This window comes from Filobasidium floriforme (assembly GCF_021052385.1).
Source record: "Filobasidium floriforme strain CBS 6241 chromosome Unknown HD553scaffold_24, whole genome shotgun sequence".
Classification (NCBI taxonomy): domain Eukaryota; kingdom Fungi; phylum Basidiomycota; class Tremellomycetes; order Filobasidiales; family Filobasidiaceae; genus Filobasidium; species Filobasidium floriforme.
The window spans coordinates 183079-198951 of NW_025763645.1; the positions used below are offsets into that span (position 1 = coordinate 183079).

General features: G+C 51.5%; 5 protein-coding genes across 5 annotated transcripts; 2 read left to right on the forward strand and 3 right to left on the reverse strand.

Moving 5' to 3' along the window:
• Positions 1–2023: 2023 nt before the first annotated feature.
• HD553DRAFT_128876 (uncharacterized protein) lies at positions 2024–4109 on the reverse strand. Its single transcript, XM_046176571.1, has 4 exons — positions 3888–4109; positions 3378–3810; positions 2154–3311; positions 2024–2085 (listed from the first exon to the last, which is right to left on the reverse strand). Exons 2-3 carry the CDS (start codon positions 3784–3786, stop codon positions 2158–2160), a joined length of 1563 nt encoding a protein of 520 aa, XP_046033479.1. The 5' UTR covers positions 3787–3810; positions 3888–4109; the 3' UTR covers positions 2024–2085; positions 2154–2157.
• A 1192-nt stretch (positions 4110–5301) lies between these two features.
• On the forward strand, positions 5302–7405 carry HD553DRAFT_362842 (serine/threonine-protein phosphatase PP1; the record flags this gene model as incomplete). The annotated part of the gene is made up of 10 exons (XM_046184011.1): positions 5302–5359; positions 5441–5718; positions 5778–5862; positions 5943–6052; positions 6119–6261; positions 6327–6402; positions 6468–6545; positions 6616–6672; positions 6743–6791; positions 6864–7405. 10 exons carry the CDS (start codon positions 5302–5304, stop codon positions 6908–6910), a joined length of 981 nt encoding a protein of 326 aa, XP_046033480.1. The 3' UTR covers positions 6911–7405.
• Positions 7341–12101, reverse strand: HD553DRAFT_129128 (ER-golgi trafficking TRAPP I complex 85 kDa subunit-domain-containing protein). The gene is made up of 15 exons (XM_046176574.1): positions 11855–12101; positions 11620–11790; positions 11468–11557; positions 11226–11406; positions 10639–11163; positions 10416–10566; positions 10093–10353; positions 9884–10015; positions 9599–9823; positions 9342–9531; positions 8569–9278; positions 8383–8502; positions 8226–8320; positions 7596–8167; positions 7341–7523 (listed from the first exon to the last, which is right to left on the reverse strand). Exons 1-15 carry the CDS (start codon positions 11991–11993, stop codon positions 7405–7407), a joined length of 3681 nt encoding a protein of 1226 aa, XP_046033481.1. The 5' UTR covers positions 11994–12101; the 3' UTR covers positions 7341–7404.
• Positions 12102–12432: 331 nt separating this feature from the next.
• Positions 12433–14269, forward strand: HD553DRAFT_329848 (WD40 repeat-like protein; the record flags this gene model as incomplete). Its single annotated transcript, XM_046181943.1, has 8 exons — positions 12433–12459; positions 12525–12730; positions 12803–12856; positions 12923–12995; positions 13055–13161; positions 13239–13346; positions 13420–13685; positions 13752–14269. The coding sequence occupies 8 exons, from the start codon at positions 12433–12435 to the stop codon at positions 14267–14269; spliced, it is 1359 nt and encodes a 452-aa protein (XP_046033482.1).
• Positions 14262–15873, reverse strand: HD553DRAFT_129029 (syntaxin 6, N-terminal-domain-containing protein). The gene is made up of 7 exons (XM_046176573.1): positions 15598–15873; positions 15446–15503; positions 15108–15384; positions 14840–15040; positions 14660–14766; positions 14501–14595; positions 14262–14434 (listed from the first exon to the last, which is right to left on the reverse strand). Exons 2-7 carry the CDS (start codon positions 15469–15471, stop codon positions 14358–14360), a joined length of 783 nt encoding a protein of 260 aa, XP_046033483.1. The 5' UTR covers positions 15472–15503; positions 15598–15873; the 3' UTR covers positions 14262–14357.

A 15873-nucleotide genomic window follows, 5' to 3' on the forward strand; every position in this document is an offset into this window, starting at 1 on the left:
GTTAGGCAAAAAAGAGCACCCAAAACAGTATAGCCCTTTGGCACATTGATGCAATTGATGCAGATGGCAATAACATCTTGTATTCTCACTTCATGACAGCTTCATTATTGCTCTCCAACTTATGCCAGGATTTGTGCAAAGCTCCTTAGCTCTTGAACGAAGGTCTAAGGTCCGTGAGCGACCCCCGTCGGGGATCCCCCTGGACAGGCTGACGGGATGCAGGAATGGGGCAAGGTATGGGTAGACATCTGAATGTAATAACGGATGTAGAGCTATTACAGAGGTACTAGATCTACATCACAACAACAATACCGAAAAGTACCCCCCCCAGGGGTCGAATACAGGAGTGGCGTACGGCGCATCCGATGTGTCACGTGATACCTATAACAAAAGGATGTTATCTGTCAATGACTTGTTCTGGTGAACATCAGAACTAAATGGGTGAGGGCATACAATTCCTTTGTTGTATTTGCTGCCCAATAACACTTGCCAGAGGTAGCAGAGTTGTATGTAGGCACTGGTGTTCAGTTCCTCTAATTGATGTGTGGAGGTACTCACCATACTTCCTCTGTCCCAGCGTTCCTTTAGTTTGGCTTTCAGGTAGGTCCCTTCTCTACCTCTTCCTCATTTCTACAGTGACAAAATCATCTAGATACAACAAGAGGAACCTGTCCCTCCATCAATGAAATGGCCAGCTGCAGGTGCGACTTGGGGAGCCAGCCACAATTGCGCTCCCTGCCCGACTTCGCCTCTGGCTCCTGTTTGGGCCTTTAGCGCCTAAATCTACTAAGGGTGGTGAGCTTGTCCTCTGATGCATCTCAAGCTTCCGCTTAGACACCCAGTACCTAGGCTTTTGAAGGTGGCGTGTGTTATGCATGAATAGTGTGTGTGGCTGATGCAGGGTCTAACCAGAGGAACTCCTGATCCTCCTTTCACGGCCGGCAGCCTTGTGCTGGAATGCAGCTGTGTCCTTAGCCTTGTCTTGCAATCGATGCAAGGTCAACGGGTTGTTGACCAAGTGCGGCTGTGGTCATGGCTTACAATTTGTTTGGATTGGATGCGCTTGTTAGGAGCTAGGGGTTTGGCAACTGGATGCTACCCGACAGAATGTTGTAGGATGAGATGCTGTAGAACGATTTACCGACTGGTGTTGATGGGGAAAGTATACAAAGGATATGAATCGAGAGGAGTCTAAGAATAGGGCGAGACATGTCGATATGTACGGTCACTTCCGTATACGGACTCCCCACTTCATCGACCCTATATCTCAAGTACATCCGTGAGCCCATGGTACCATTCGTCTGCTATTTGTATCACCACAGACACTCCACAATACAAGAGAAGATCCATGGTCATGGAGTGGAAGGTACAGAAGCACAACGTGAGTTTCTCATGAGTTGCCGGACGACCCCAGCAAAGGGGGAGCTAGTCTGAGGTGGGACTCAATATTGAAAGGAGGACTACTTCAGGTACGGCGACGGAGCTCGAGGTTGATAAGGCAAACCTTGAGTTCTCCCGGCTGGTCAGCCAACTTTGCCGCCAGAAAGGTACACATCGAGCGGTCAGGTATTGAGACTCCGTAGTCTCAACCTACATCGGACGGGGCGGCCTGAACCTTGAAGTATACTCAATGCTACGCATCTGTCTACGTGTCTACGGAGCTACGGATAGATATGTGGAGCCCGCTCTCGTCGGGGTCCTGGTCAATGTTACCGCTTCCGAAAGCCGTCGAAACGCATGCCAGCGCTGGAACGCCATACCCCAAGTTTCAAATCGAAGACATAGCTGCCTTGTTTAACGTGCATCTTCATTTTGGGTTGATAGATGATGTGACAAAGTCTTTGGGCGCTTGCGCTCCCTTGTCTGACGTCTGGCTAATCGAGAGAACTGCTACCATGGCAGAGAGACCAGCATGGTCACAGATCTTTCGTGACTGGGCAGACGATGACATCTCCTGACGATTGACGGGCATAAGCACAGCAGACCCGAACGACGGCGCGAAAATCATCACCGGTTGAAACGGACACGGGGTATACTACAGTTGTCCATAAGCAGTCGTTGCGAAAGGCTGGAGCACCGTAACCTCTGAATGGCCAGTGATTCAGTAACGACATTCCGTAAAAGCGTGTAGGTCATTAAGGTATCGTGATTACAACGTCATTTTCCCGATCTGAGCGCCGAGTTTGGTCGTGTCCGGAGTAGCGATAGCCTCGTAAGGATGCGTCGTGCAGCCAGCCAATCGCCACGGCTTCGCGCAGCCCTCACGAGCAATCTACCCAGTGGCCTGACGTGCCGTTCATAAGACGCCGAGTCTGATTGTGATGGCTCATCGCCAGCCGGGGAGGGCACTCTCGTGTCTCCCGTGTTACTCAAAAGCTGATCCAGCATTGCATGATCCAGAAGGGAGTGAAGTGTTCGCCCGACCCGTGGTTTATCAACGATACCGTTGACCGGCGTGGTCAAGCGCAGGCGACTCGGTGCTTCGAGGCTTCTCAGCCAGCACTTCAGTGCGATATTCGCAGTCACACGATTGGGCCTGAACCCCCGCTGCTTGTGCTGGTGGATGATGGCGAACAGGCGGGCAACCTGAGATCCGCTCCGAGACGGTCGATCGCTCGAGCTGGCGAGTGCGTGACCATCGCTCGGCGGACGTCCATGACGTCGTCGCCGACCTGCCATCGACAGTGATCCCGCACGCAAGAACTCAGATAATTTCGTGTTGACCGCTATCGTCGGGGATAGTGCAATGGGTACGGGAGATACGCCTGCGACCTTTCTCATGGTTCCCATACGTAGATCTTGGTGGATCGCTTCCAGAACCTTGGCCTGTGCTGGCAAGACCCCTCGCTTCCACACATGTGCCCGATGCAGACGCTCCCACGCTTCTCCACGGGAATAACCTGCCGGAGGCATGCCAAGCCTAGCGGCCATCCCGGTAAGCCCCAACTCCCGCAACGATGGCTTCTTGCCGAGGTTGGGTATTGGCTTTCCATCGGTTTCATTTCGACCAACATTCTCAAACATGGTCCTTCGAACGTAACCCAACAGCTCTTCGTCCTGTCGCAGCTCAGGGTCCGCCATGACTTCGAAAACGGCCTGTCGAAATCGGCGTTTCGCAAGGGCTTGCTTTAGCTCTGGATGGCGTCTCAACAGACGTTTGAGCGACCTTCGACGGTTGCTATCGTTGGCTTTCGGGTTCGTCTCCTTCGTTCTGGCGGTCGAGTCGAGACAGTCTGCCGAGTCGAGGAGACGAGAAGACGCAGGGATTTCTGGCGCAAGATCATCGTGCGAAGCAGTATCGGTCGCGAGCTCTATCTTGACCGCCAAGACATTAGCTAGATTTCCGGCAGTCGTCTAGGTCCGAAGATTTTGCCTACCTGATGTTGCATGGGTGGTGAACACCTCTGCCCGGGTCTCTGACAATCTATTCTGTAGATTACCCGATGGTATGTTCCTGGATCCGGATGACGATGCTGCCGTTTGCCAAACCTCATGGGGACAAGTGGCTCGATTACCTACTCTCCCCGCCAGCAGTTGGCTGTGGGGATTGCTGCTATATCTTTCATCCGAAGCGACGTAGGGCGGAATTATCGGAGCTTGAACGGTGTCGAGAGGTTGGTAGAACCGCGTTTCCGCAACGGACAAGTGTCTGCTCCGCTCTTCCGTACGACATACTTGGTGAACGTTCGGCCGAGCTTCTTGTGCTTGTCGAGCGGGTACGGACAAGCGTCGTGAGCGAGGGAAGGTAAGGAGCAGATCCCTTGTACAGGACAAGCTCTTTTTCATGTCCCAGCTCTGCCCATACCCGTCCTATCCGGGTTAACGAAATGCAGGAGCGCTTCAGACGACAAGGTCGTATGCACGGACGTTCATTCTCGATGACTCACCCGGCGATATTGGCTGGAGTATGCCGTCCTGTCGTATGGCACGATGACCTAGGACTGCTTGACGGCGCCGTTCCGAGCCAGGCTCAACCGATTCTACCCGTCCGCGTGATGGTGCGAGCGACGGATCCTCTTGACCCGTGATCTCCAAAGCTGTGATAGTCTATAGGGTCACGACAGTAACTAAGGCTCTAGACTTGCTGCGACGATGTGAAAGAGTTGAACGACAACCACAAATAATCACCATCGACTGCTTCTGACTGCTGCAAGGGCGTTTCGACATTTTGGCGCGTCGCGCTTCTTTTCGCTCAGAGAGCCAATCACGGGTGACGGCAAGGGGGAGTGACGTAAGCTCGAAACGCCAAGCGAGGAGGAGCTTGGTGGTAGATTCATCATCCGCGGTGTGACCCATTCCCCTCGCGATTACGAGCGTATCTGTAGCCTTGCAGCTTGTTTTGCTGGACCTAGCCGCAGCCACTCCCCCTCCCTCTCTGCCCTTGGTAGCAGCGGTAGGGCCGAAACGAACACCTCGACGAGAGTGACGCAGATCCCCAGCTTGTCGAGACGATCGAGACCATAACCTCGAACCATCTTGTTGTTAGACGTCTTGTGACTCGAAATCATCTCTTCCTGTCGAAAAGGACATCATTTCACGACTCGCCTGCTATCTTCGAGCACAGCGTTTCTCTGACCGTGACGTGCAATTTTCCGCGTCGCGCCCAAACATCATCGCTGTCGTCGCCCTCGTCCTCCCGGACCGACAACAGCATCTCATCACACCTATCAAACCCCTTCGACGTTCGGGCAACCTTTATCGACTTAGACTCGAAGACGTCATACATCAAACCACACACGCCCAGACACTATCATTCGCATCAAACAACGGGTCCTCAACCGCATCTCCATCATAAACTAGAAAGGCAGGAGGATATCATCTTTGATCGAGAAGGTTCATCCGTATTCAGACGTAAAGCTTGCAAGTTCCGTGAGTCCTGACCTGCCCTCCGGTATTACCGCTGGATACAAGATATATCTGCGGGTCTCTAACCTGTCGAAACGCTCCCTTTTCCACGTCGCTTGTCCGTCCGGGTGATCACCTCTATCCGTCTTACTTCGCTTGACCTCGCTCTGTCTGCAACCAACTTGACACGGTCTCCTGTGGCCTTCATATCACTCGACTCCTACTATCGGGATGACCCGGTTGCTTCGACATCGGCCTCGGTCGTAATACCGGTCGGCTCCACCATCCGCATATCTCGACAACTCGTTCCATGCACGTACGCCAAACCGACCAATACCGACCCCTGTGAACATACCACAACACATCCCTCTTCGACCTCGTTGCAAACGTCTTCCGAAACGATTCATCGTTTACTATGATCGTTAACTGCTCCAGTCGAGAGTTACAAGTTGCAACATGGCCGATGCTTCTGCAGAAGTTGATTTGGATTCTGTTATCGACCGCCTTTTAGAAGGTGAGTAATTACCCTTGTCATCACGCTTCACATGGGTTTTCGCCTCTTTTCGTCCCCGCGCTCAATCCTTTGTCGTCGCAGTGCGTGGGAACCGACCTGGCAAGCCGGTCAACCTGTCCGAATACGAGATCAAATTCCTTTGCACCAAGGCACGAGAGATCTTTATCGCACAGCCCATCTTATTGGAATTGGAGGCTCCCATCAAGATCTGTGGAGATATCCATGGCCAATACTATGACCTGCTGCGTCTATTTGAATACGGTGGCTTCCCACCAGAAGCGAACTATCTCTTTCTTGGCGACTACGTAGATCGAGGAAAGCAGAGTCTGGAGACGATCTGTCTCTTGCTAGCCTACAAGGTACGTGAAGGTCCACCTCCAGTTAACGCTCCAATCGATGCTCATATACTCGCCAATAGATCAAATACCCCGAAAACTTCTTCATCTTGAGAGGCAACCACGAATGCGCCAGCATCAACAGGATTTACGGATTCTACGATGAATGTAAGTCCGTGCTGTGACTATATCTCTAGATTCCTATCAGCCTTCTTCATCAGCTCATATCGTTCCGCGTATTTCGCCAGGCAAACGACGATACAACATCAAGCTCTGGAAGACCTTCACCGATTGCTTCAACTGTTTGCCCATCGCTGCCATTATCGATGAAAAGATCTTCACGATGCACGGGGGTCTCGTACGTCGAGACTTGAACAAGCCAATCGAAACGATATGATACTAAGATCTCCGGCCGTCACTACAGAGCCCTGACCTTCAAAGCATGGAGCAGATTCGAAGGGTTATGCGCCCGACCGATGTCCCCGATACAGGACTACTCTGTGATCTCCTGTGGTCAGACCCTGATAAGGATATCACGGGATGGAGCGAGAACGATCGGGGTGTTAGGCAAGTCGGTTCGCGTGGCAAACGGTCATCAACCTCGCGCTGATGGGACCTTTCTTGATCTGCAGCTTCACGTTTGGGAGCGATGTGGTATCGCGGTTCTTGGCAAAACACGACATGGATCTCATCTGTCGGGCACACCAGGTTAGTGGTTACGCGAGGTCGCTTGCTTGCGCGGTGATGGCTGACAGGAAGCTTGTGAACGACAGGTCGTAGAAGACGGTTACGAATTCTTCGCAAAGCGGCAACTGGTTACCTTGTTCTCGGCTCCCAATTATTGTGGAGAGGTGAGCGGCTGTCGATACAACTAATCAGCGACTCGGACTGCTCATCTCTGCAATCACTATGTCTCATCAGTTCGACAATGCTGGAGCTATGATGAGTGTAGATGACACCCTCCTCTGCTCATTCCAAGTGAGGGCATTTCACTTTATTCGACATCGTTAAATGAGCGATCCGGCTAACGCGAAAATCGTGATACTAGATTCTGAAACCGGCGGAGAAGCGTGCGCCCAAGTACGGCATAGGTGGAGGTTAGTCTGCTGAGACCAATCCGTTGGGCCTGTTCTTGAATTGAATCGAAACGAATGCATTCCCCGTTACAGTCACTCCTCCCAGGAAGCAGAAGAAGAAGGACGGAAAGGGCGCATGAACGGACCTATGAACGCATATCTCTTTCAACGCTTTCACGATTCAGGATGGAGACGACAACCGAATGCGATGTTTGCCTGGTATCCGGAGCCGTAACAAGGTCGGACCAAAGCAAGAGGACGATAGTGCCGGAGAGGGCACTTGTATTTTCACCCGGGGGCTTGTCTAGAGACAGCTCATCCTATGGTCCACGCGACTTTTTCGGGATCTCAGACTTTCCCAAGCTTAGCCTGTGCAGCCAACGCATTCCTCAATGTGTAATCACGAATGATGACCTCGAATACAAAGCCCGTATCACCCGTTTCCTTGCTGGCTCGCTTGGCCCCGACTCTTATCCTATCGTAAAAGTAGCTCGGTCGAGCCATTGATCATCGATTGTGCAGCCTACTGAGGCGCGCAAGTCCCATGCTTCAAGACAATCTGCAGGTGCAGACTGGGTGATCTGCATCGCTGAAGCTTCCCACATAAAGCTCTGATGCGGTCGAAGCCTTTTCGCTAATTGGCGATTACCAAGAACAACCAGCGAGCGGCTGGAAGGTTCGCGGATGTTGAATGTAAAGTCGACATCGTATAGAGGTGAAGTATTGGAAAAGGTGTATTCGATTTGCGCGCGTCTATAGGAGATTAGTGAGTCATAGGAGATATCAGCATCGTCTCTCTCGCCGGCCTTTTGGAATGCAGCACGCACCTCCCGCGATCCACTGGAGGTGATATCCAACGTACGGCCACCTGAAGCGGATTGTCTTCGCTAGCCATGTCACCATTGAGCACGCTAGTCAACATTTGCCGCCGACGGACGTTCGTTTCCTCGTACATGGCCCGCGCGGCCGCTTTATCCACTTTGAGTAGGTTTATCAGGGCTGGGAGTAGTGGTGAATGTCGAGGTTGAACAGAAACATTGCATATAGCAGTGTATCCGGCCATGGTGTCAATATCACCTCTTCGCCATAGGACAGCCAGATCCACTGTGCTCGAAGCGAAATCTCGCACTGCGGTGTTGCCCCCTATGTTTCCGACTTGCTGTCGACGCCAACAAGCCCAGACCTCAAGGTCTGGCCATTCCATCGGACGATCACCAAATTGTTGTCTAGACTGATGTGTCGATGGGTTTATATCTCGATGGCCATCGTCTTCAAGCCCAAGGATCTGACTGGCATTGCTCTCGGCGATGCGTTGCAACTCCCCAATGCTGTTATCAAGACGCCATGCGAGGTTCACCGTAACACTCTGTGTGGATCCGGGCTGTAACGTCCGCTCGCTGTGACAGTCTATCGTCAGTATTGTCCCATGCCTCGAGGTCAAAGAATGATTCGTACACTTTCTCGTCCTGCGACCGGGGTGCAACTCCCCATGTCGCGCTGGACGCGCAGATCCCGTCGAGGGAGATGACCTCGGAAGAGTTGTTGGTGATCTTGCGGGTTGAATAGCGTATCAATGGCCCGGTCGCTGTCTATGTAGTCAGGCAAAACATACCGTCATGGACATGCCACGATCTGTCACACTGGCACTGTGATGGTTCATTTGCACAGAAATGTCTAAGGACGGGTCGATGGTGATGACATGTCCGAGGACATGCTTGTGGATATGTCCGTCCTACTCAAATTTGATATAGATCGATCAGCCGGAACCTCTCGCGAATCGGTGGATCCCTTGACTCACGGTTGCTTGATATAGTACCTCGTATTCCAGATCGAATTCGCCCGAATGCAAGAAACAAGACCTCAGTTCAACCTCGTGTGCTTCACCCTGACCGAGTGGACGGGATGCCAGATCGATCAGCTTGATCGTCATGTCGTCGTCCTGTCCATTAGGTGATCGCCTGGCAGCCAAAGCAGCCGCCTCTGATGGCTGCCTGGTGAACATGTTAGAGTGGTTGCATTTCACCCAGATTGTGGTAATCGGTAACGTTCCGATATTATCCATTTTCAAACCCCACCGCTGGTAGACGCCCTGACTTGCTCTAACAGGACCGTTTTGAATCTGGGCCGATAGACGTGCTATTGCTGGCCGCGCCGTAACGCGAAGCGAGAGGTCGTCCTTATAATGCTCCGCAAGTCGATGCCGTTTCTCAGCGGTAAGGCGTTTACCTCGCGAGACCAACGCTTCCGATTGTCTCATTAGGCCGTGGAAGAGATATTCGATCCGAGTGAAGCGTACAGTGGTGGGACAAGTCAGCGTGATACGCAAATTGAAGGATTTTGTGGCCAGCGGAGGGATTTCCAGGTCCGATATGCTGTTCATGTTCAATCCATCTTCGATATCTAAGCCGTCTTCGAGCGGAGACGTGTTCTCCGCGTGAACCTTGATTTCGGTCAGTCTGATTGCGATGTCGAGTGGGTTATGAGCGACCAAGCGAAGCTGAAAGCTCTCTGCAACAAGGGAAGTCTTCAAGTCAGTGTCAGCGCCATCACGCAATCGAGGCTGGTACTTGCCGTCAACGCCAACAATGTGTCCGTCGTGTCCGGGACTCTGAAGTGTTGCATCATAGATAGCGGCTTCGGTGGCTCCTTCCACCTCCTGGGCTGGCAGTATTATTGCTGCACCGGTTGCCTGAAAGATTGGTGCGCCCAGAACTGGCTCAAATACAGTATCTTTTGCGAAGTCTGGCCGGGTTTGGAGTTGCTGATAAACGCCCGACAGCCTCAGTAAGCCTCTATGACTATTCAGTTACCTTGTGCTAGGATCATACCTTGTATGCAAGACTGAGGTTCTCGAGAACTCCAGACTGACCTTCCTGCGTGTCTGCAATGCGTAGCATCCTCAAGAAATGTTCCACTGCTAGATTACTATCGCCCATCGTGTAAGCTTGTCGACCGAGTGCATATTCCAGATAATGCTGTGCGTGAATCCAGGGCGGCTGTGGGTCTCGAAAGTGTCTCAAAGCGCGCTCCAAACAACGCCCAGACAGGGCTTTCTATTGTCAAGAAACATGCGTTTCAGACGTAGTGCTCCATTCGGCGAGCTTTGTGCTTACTTGGCCTGATTGTTCAAAGCGACGTGCGGCCATGACAGAATGAAACGCGTGCTTGCGCGCAAGCTTCTTGATTCCCGTCATGTCTGCAGAAGCCGCTTGTTCCAAAAGTATGGCACTCGGAACGTCCTCTATCTGTGCGATAACAAGACGACAAAACTTGTCAGCGGGTCAGTGGAGGCAGGCCCAGCGTATGATTTGGTCGCACCCACCTGGCTAGCTATTTTGACAAGGCTGCGACTTGTACCAGTCCAATCCAAAACGTCCGGATGCCGGAAGGAATGCCATGCTTCATTCAACAATAGTCCGACGCGCATCCCATCGATCACAGTCTGGGGACGGCCCAAATAGGTCGCGGTACATTGGTCGAGGAGTAACTCAAGCTCTGCCAGGGAGTGCCGACTCTGGGTCGCCTGAAGCTCTTCGGGCGCCGAAGTCAGCATGCTCATCAAGGTCGATAGACAATACATCTCCTGAAAAGCATGACTCCAATTATTGAGCGAGGTCCATGTCAGCACCGACGGTCTGTGCTTACGGTAGCGCTTGCACACAACTTTTGAGCGCCATCCTGTAAATAATCCTTTCGTATCGAATCATAAACGGCGGCGGCTGTTTTGTAATCCCGAAGCATGAAAGCAAAGTCTGCAAGTTTGCGAGAGAGCGTTTCAGGGGCAGATGGCGGGTAGCTGCAAGAGGTATCGCATCAGACCATACTGTGCGGATGTCTTCAAGGTCAGCAGGATCGCATTAGGACTTACTACCCTCTTATAGAATTATAGACCATGGTTTGAGTTGGTGTGGACCTGCCTGACCCGAAGAACTTGCGCCCGGCGCCGAACAGTCTGCCCGTCAGACCTCGTCGCGAGTTGACAAAGATTTCGTTCCACTCCCTGACTCTGGCTTCCATCCAGGGCACCAAAGATTGAGATGTAAATTCCCTCAGGAAAGAGCGTATCGCAGCCGTATCACTTGAAGTGAGGTGAGACGCGAGCTGCCCCAGGTCCTCGTATCCATCCGACAAGCGAGCTGCTGTAGCGCCAGCAGGACCCTCGGAACCAGAGACTCTTTCCACAACGATATTGTCCGTAAGGAGAACTCCCAGTCTCACAAACGGGTCGTTTCCCAAGAGACTATGCAAGGAGTCTCCATATCTCTGTTTTAGATCGGCGATATCTGCTTGCTGATCCTGTTCGCCATCTGCTGGCTGTACTCGCGAGTTGACAATCAGTAGCCCGCAATGTGGTCCGAATGTCTTTTTGACTTGTAGCAGAGCGGCTTCCGGCCTGTAGCAAGCGATTTCGTCAACCTTCTCGCCGATGATGCGGATCGTGAGCGCACATCGTACCTTGCCATGTCTACGCCCGAAACCGCCACGTCGTGGACGAGTAGCCAGAATCGCTGAATCGAGTTGACCGTTCCATCCATGTAGCCTCTTGAAGTGTAGACCGGAGAACTTCCTGCCGTCGCATGAAGCTTATGCAGGTCCTTAACGGGGTCTTCTGATTGGGTCGACGCCGCCAAGAGGACTGTAAAAGGACCGGGTCAACGATTTACAGATAGTGAATACAAATCTACCCAAACACTTACAGGAAACCGGATGATTGAGCGTTTCATGCTCAGCGATGGGACTCGAGGCAAGCAAGACGTCGCGGAGTACGCTATACTGAAGTTCTTGCGCTATAAATGCCTTGTGTGAGCCAAGTATATATACATATTGCAGATCCAGAGCAACGGCTCACCAGGATCCAGCCGTCCGACCAAGTTGGCTATAACATCAACGACGACTTCCGGCGAGTAAGGAATAGCACCGCCACCTCCATTTTGAGCTTGTAACAGCGAGTCGTGCGAGACGAATCGTATTGCGAAATGTGGATGGACTGTAGGTGTCAATAACGAGGACAGTATGGAGACTATCAAAGTCACGGAATGAGATTGAGCGGGATGCATTTGTCCGTCACGACTACAATGGCGTACCTTTCTCCACCGAGTTCTGCCATGGCTTGAATAGCTCATCGAGGTTCTTCAATCCATTCACTTTACAGGACTGTTGAACCTGTTCCGAGGAAAAGATCACCACCTTCGGGGAGAGAGCCTGATGAATGATGTCGGCCATGGGTGCTCGGTAAGACAAGCCACGGCGTAACGTTGAGGAACCGTTCGTTGCGAATCAACAACGGGCAAGGTATACAGCGAGTATCGTAAGAGAGATGAGTTTCGGAAGCTGCACACGGCCCTCCCTCTTGTTTCCGTAGCATGCGAGCATTGATCACAATTGAATCGTGCAAATGCTACGATATACGTGAAGCTCGAGCTGCTACGGCTGTCCAGGATCAGGATATAAGCTTCCGACCGTATAACTTACCGATTCTTCGGAACCATAATATTCGTCGGAGGCCACCGGCAAGTCGTTTCTCGTCTCTTGTGTTGCTAGTATAACAACTCCTAGCTTTACAAGTCACCCTCAATAGCTCGGGGAGATTGTCATACCTCAGCATTACAGACCAACCAATTACTCCATACGAAGCTCTCTGTTGCAGGTACCAAAAAAAACGATGCCCGATTTCAAGCTGGAGAACCAGGCAAGGACATACGATTAATTGCCAAGAGTTGAAGTAAGCTGATCCGACGATTCCTTCGTTTTTAGCCTTTCGACTTGGCTTTCCACCCTACAGAGCCTCTTGTATACACCTCCTTACTCACAGGAGAAGTCAAGGCGTTCCGCTACGATGACAATAGTGGGGATATATTCCAAGGCTGGACGGTTCGACCAAGCAAAAAGTGCTGCCGGAGTCTCGTCGTGCAACAAGATGGGAGCAAGATCTGGGCCGTAGGCAAGGCCGGTGGTATTCAGTACGTTCTTCTTGGATCGAAGCAGCGATATCGGAAGGTCTCACTTACTCAAGGATGTGAATTCGATTCTAGCTGTATCGATAGCCTTCGGGGAACTGTTGTCGAAGATCGACTGGAGGCGCATAGGTTCGCTCTTTTTGCTGCGGCGTCTGCTTGGGTTCGTGCAACTCATATCACCTGAAATTGGTATAGCGCACCGATAAATCGAATCACGAACCTCTTTGAGAACATGTTTGCGACTGGTGACGACGACGGTGTGATCAAAGTGAGTTGTCGGGATCGATGTTTTACGGGGATGTACTGATGAAACGACCTGTTTTGTAGCTCTGGGATCACCGGCAACCTCAAATGATCAGAGAATATCCTCATCACTGGGAATACATCTCCGACTTTGAATTTTTAGAGGACAAGAAGCAGCTAGTTTCCACCTCGTAAGTTTTAGCCTCTGGCGACATCGGACCAGCTTGAGTAATTGGTTGATTTAGCATCGATTCGTCGTCGCTTCCAGAGGTGATGGAACTCTTTCCGTAATAGACGTGAGGTCAAACACTGCTACCCCACTCGAACAGTCAGAGGATCAAGAGGATGAATTGCTTTCGATCGTTTCTATCAAAGGGTACGGACCGCGGCTTTTAAATCTTTATTTCTGAGAATCGAGCTGACGATGCAATCTACGCATGCGAATTTAGCGGTGCCAAACATGTTGTGGGGACGCAACTCGGTGTAGTGACAGTATGGGATCGCACTAAGGGGTGGTCAGACTCGATCGACCGTATCATGGGGTCCGTATCGCTTGGTCATGGTTTCAAACAAGGAAATACAACTCACCGCTTACGGGCTTCCTGCAGGCATCCCCAATCTGTGGAAACGTTAGTTGCACTGACGCCTGATGTCATTGCTACCGGTTCCGAGGACGGGATTATTCGAGTGATGCAGATACAGCCGAATAAGCTTCGTAAGCAGTGTCCTTAGATCTAGCCTGGCTTGGGCTAAGCATTGGTGTGTCTGTAACATCATGCAGTGGGCGCGATCGCATCACACGGAGATTTCCCCATTGAGAGGATCAAGCTGGATCGAAATGGAAAATTCCTTGGCTCCGTCAGCCACGACGATTGTCTCAAGCTCACGGACGTTTCCGAGATCCTAGAAGATAGCGATGATGAAGAGGAGCACGAGGAAAAGGTCGCCGATCAAGAGGATGATAACGAAAGCGTCGGAACCGTCAAGGGAAAAGGCCGCGGCGAGAATGCTTCATCAGATGCTGAGTCGGCAAACTCTGATGACGATGAGAGCTCGGGCGAGGACAGCGAGGATGAAAAAGATGAACACGGCAGCACAGCGATGGTCACAAGCGACGACGACGACAGCGACGGCGACGCCGACGAAGACCGTGCAGAGAGGAAGCGACAGAAGCGCAAGGAGAGGCAAAAGTTGAAGGCAGAGAAGCGGAAGGCAGAGAAGCGCAAGACGGGTCTCATCAAGACCAAAGAGCAGGAAGAAGCAGAGAAGGCAGAGAAGGGCTTCTTCGATGACCTATAATACGTGACGATTCCGATAGGAGAGGCGCGCGAGGGTATATGTGGTTATTTTGCCATTCCTTTACACATGGGTTTACACCCGAATCTTATCAGGTCAAGATGACCAATAGCAGCAAGATGACGAGTATGATGATCAGGATGAAGATGCAATATGTCGACTTGGTCTCTGCGAAGTGAGAAACGCAATCGCCTTGTCAGTAATCATAGTGCATCGAAAAGGTACCGGTCTTACCTTCGTTTGCCCTGATAAACGCTTTCAGCCGTTTGTTCGCTGCTGTGAGCTTCGAGTCCGTGGCGTCGATCCGGAGAGAAAGATCATCCAACATTCTGATATACGGCCCAATTCGATTAAATGCCACTTGGTATCGAGTGAGGATACAGATCCACCTACTCATTCTGCTCCAAAACCTCCCTTCCGATCAGACCCGCTTGCCCGGCCAGAGTAGCGATGGTACCGGATATGACGCCTATTGTGCTATCTTGTTGCCGTATCATCATCTAGCAGAGGAAGTGTCAAGGTCGAATGAGCGATTGTACACGGTCAAGTCAATGAATGACGTGGCATGCGTACCTGCTGCTGTTCCATCTCATATTGGCCTACTTCATCTGAAGTTCGCCTTCTCTCGTCTGCTACGTCACTATACCCCCTCAGCTTGTTCGGACTGCCACCTAGTTCTATATCTTCGAATCGAGAGTATCCGCCATTGCTTGGTGACGCCTGTAGAGGGTCATTTGGCTGGCTCTCGTCTGTCGAAGAATCTCCTTGGATAGCCTTTAACGACAGAGCGTGTCATCAAATGGTTGTGTCGGGCATCCCGTCCTCTTTGTTGAATACGCACTTGTACCTCCGCTTTCACGGTCTCAAGAAACCGTCTCCGTGCCTTCACCTCGTGCTCAGCAATACTCCATCGATCCCCAGCCTGTTCGACAGCGAGCACGCTAGCCTCGAGGTCTTCGACATCTGTCAACAAGCTATGTAGCTGTTTCTCCAAGTCTTGATGTGCCTCTAGCAAGATGTTCCTCTGCCCCGTTGTGCTCATTCCCGAGATACGCTGTTGTAGACGCCGGTATGAGGCGGCCAGATTTCGAACCTGCTCGAGGTTGCTTTCGACTTCTCTGACAAGGAGTTGCTGTCAGCCGCTCACCGAAGGCCACTATTCTCCGCTTGAACTCTCACTTCTTCACATCATGATAGGGATCCATTGTCACCAAAGTCAGTGTACTGAGAATCGATCCTTGCAAACGATCAGGACGTATAGGTGAGTCAGACCTCGAGTTGTAAGTCTATAAGTCATAAGTGATTGAGCCTGAAGGTTGAGGGTCGCTTACTCGCTTCGCGCTCGATTGTGTACAAAGTGGCTTCGTCATATCCGAGGGGTAAAGCGAAGAACTCCAGTCTGGGTATGGCTTGTCACTGATCAAGCCCATCCCTGTGAGTTTGATTCGCCTACACGTCGATGAAGTCCAATACAAGTCTGATTACAAGTTTATCTATGAATCTATTTATTACGAGTCTGTTGACCTGTTGATACGAGTCTATTTAGTTCGAGTCTAACTACAAGCCTTTAAGCAAGCGGGCCAAGGTTTCGGTACTCTGCTCCCATA

What these genes read in the sequence shown, in the direction of transcription:
- HD553DRAFT_128876 (XM_046176571.1), bottom strand. Translation starts at nt 3,786, where the DNA reads ATGAAAAAGAGCTTGTCCTGTACAAGGGATCTGCTCCTTACCTTCCCT. An exon ending in CACCACCCATGCAACATCAG is followed by an intron (nt 3,312 to 3,377) that starts GTAGGCAAAATC and finishes CGGTCAAGATAG; the next exon opens with AGCTCGCGACCGATACTGCT.
- HD553DRAFT_129128 (XM_046176574.1), bottom strand. Translation starts at nt 11,993, where the DNA reads ATGGCCGACATCATTCATCAGGCTCTCTCCCCGAAGGTGGTGATCTTT. An exon ending in AGTTGTGTGCAAGCGCTACC is followed by an intron (nt 10,354 to 10,415) that starts GTAAGCACAGAC and finishes CATGCTTTTCAG; the next exon opens with GAGATGTATTGTCTATCGAC. An exon ending in TCCAGTGGATCGCGGGAGGT is followed by an intron (nt 7,524 to 7,595) that starts GCGTGCTGCATT and finishes AATCTCCTATAG; the next exon opens with ACGCGCGCAAATCGAATACA.
- HD553DRAFT_129029 (XM_046176573.1), bottom strand. Translation starts at nt 15,471, where the DNA reads ATGGATCCCTATCATGATGTGAAGAA. An exon ending in CCGTGAAAGCGGAGGTACAA is followed by an intron (nt 15,041 to 15,107) that starts GTGCGTATTCAA and finishes CTGTCGTTAAAG; the next exon opens with GCTATCCAAGGAGATTCTTC. An exon ending in GAGGTTTTGGAGCAGAATGA is followed by an intron (nt 14,596 to 14,659) that starts GTAGGTGGATCT and finishes GCCGTATATCAG; the next exon opens with AATGTTGGATGATCTTTCTC.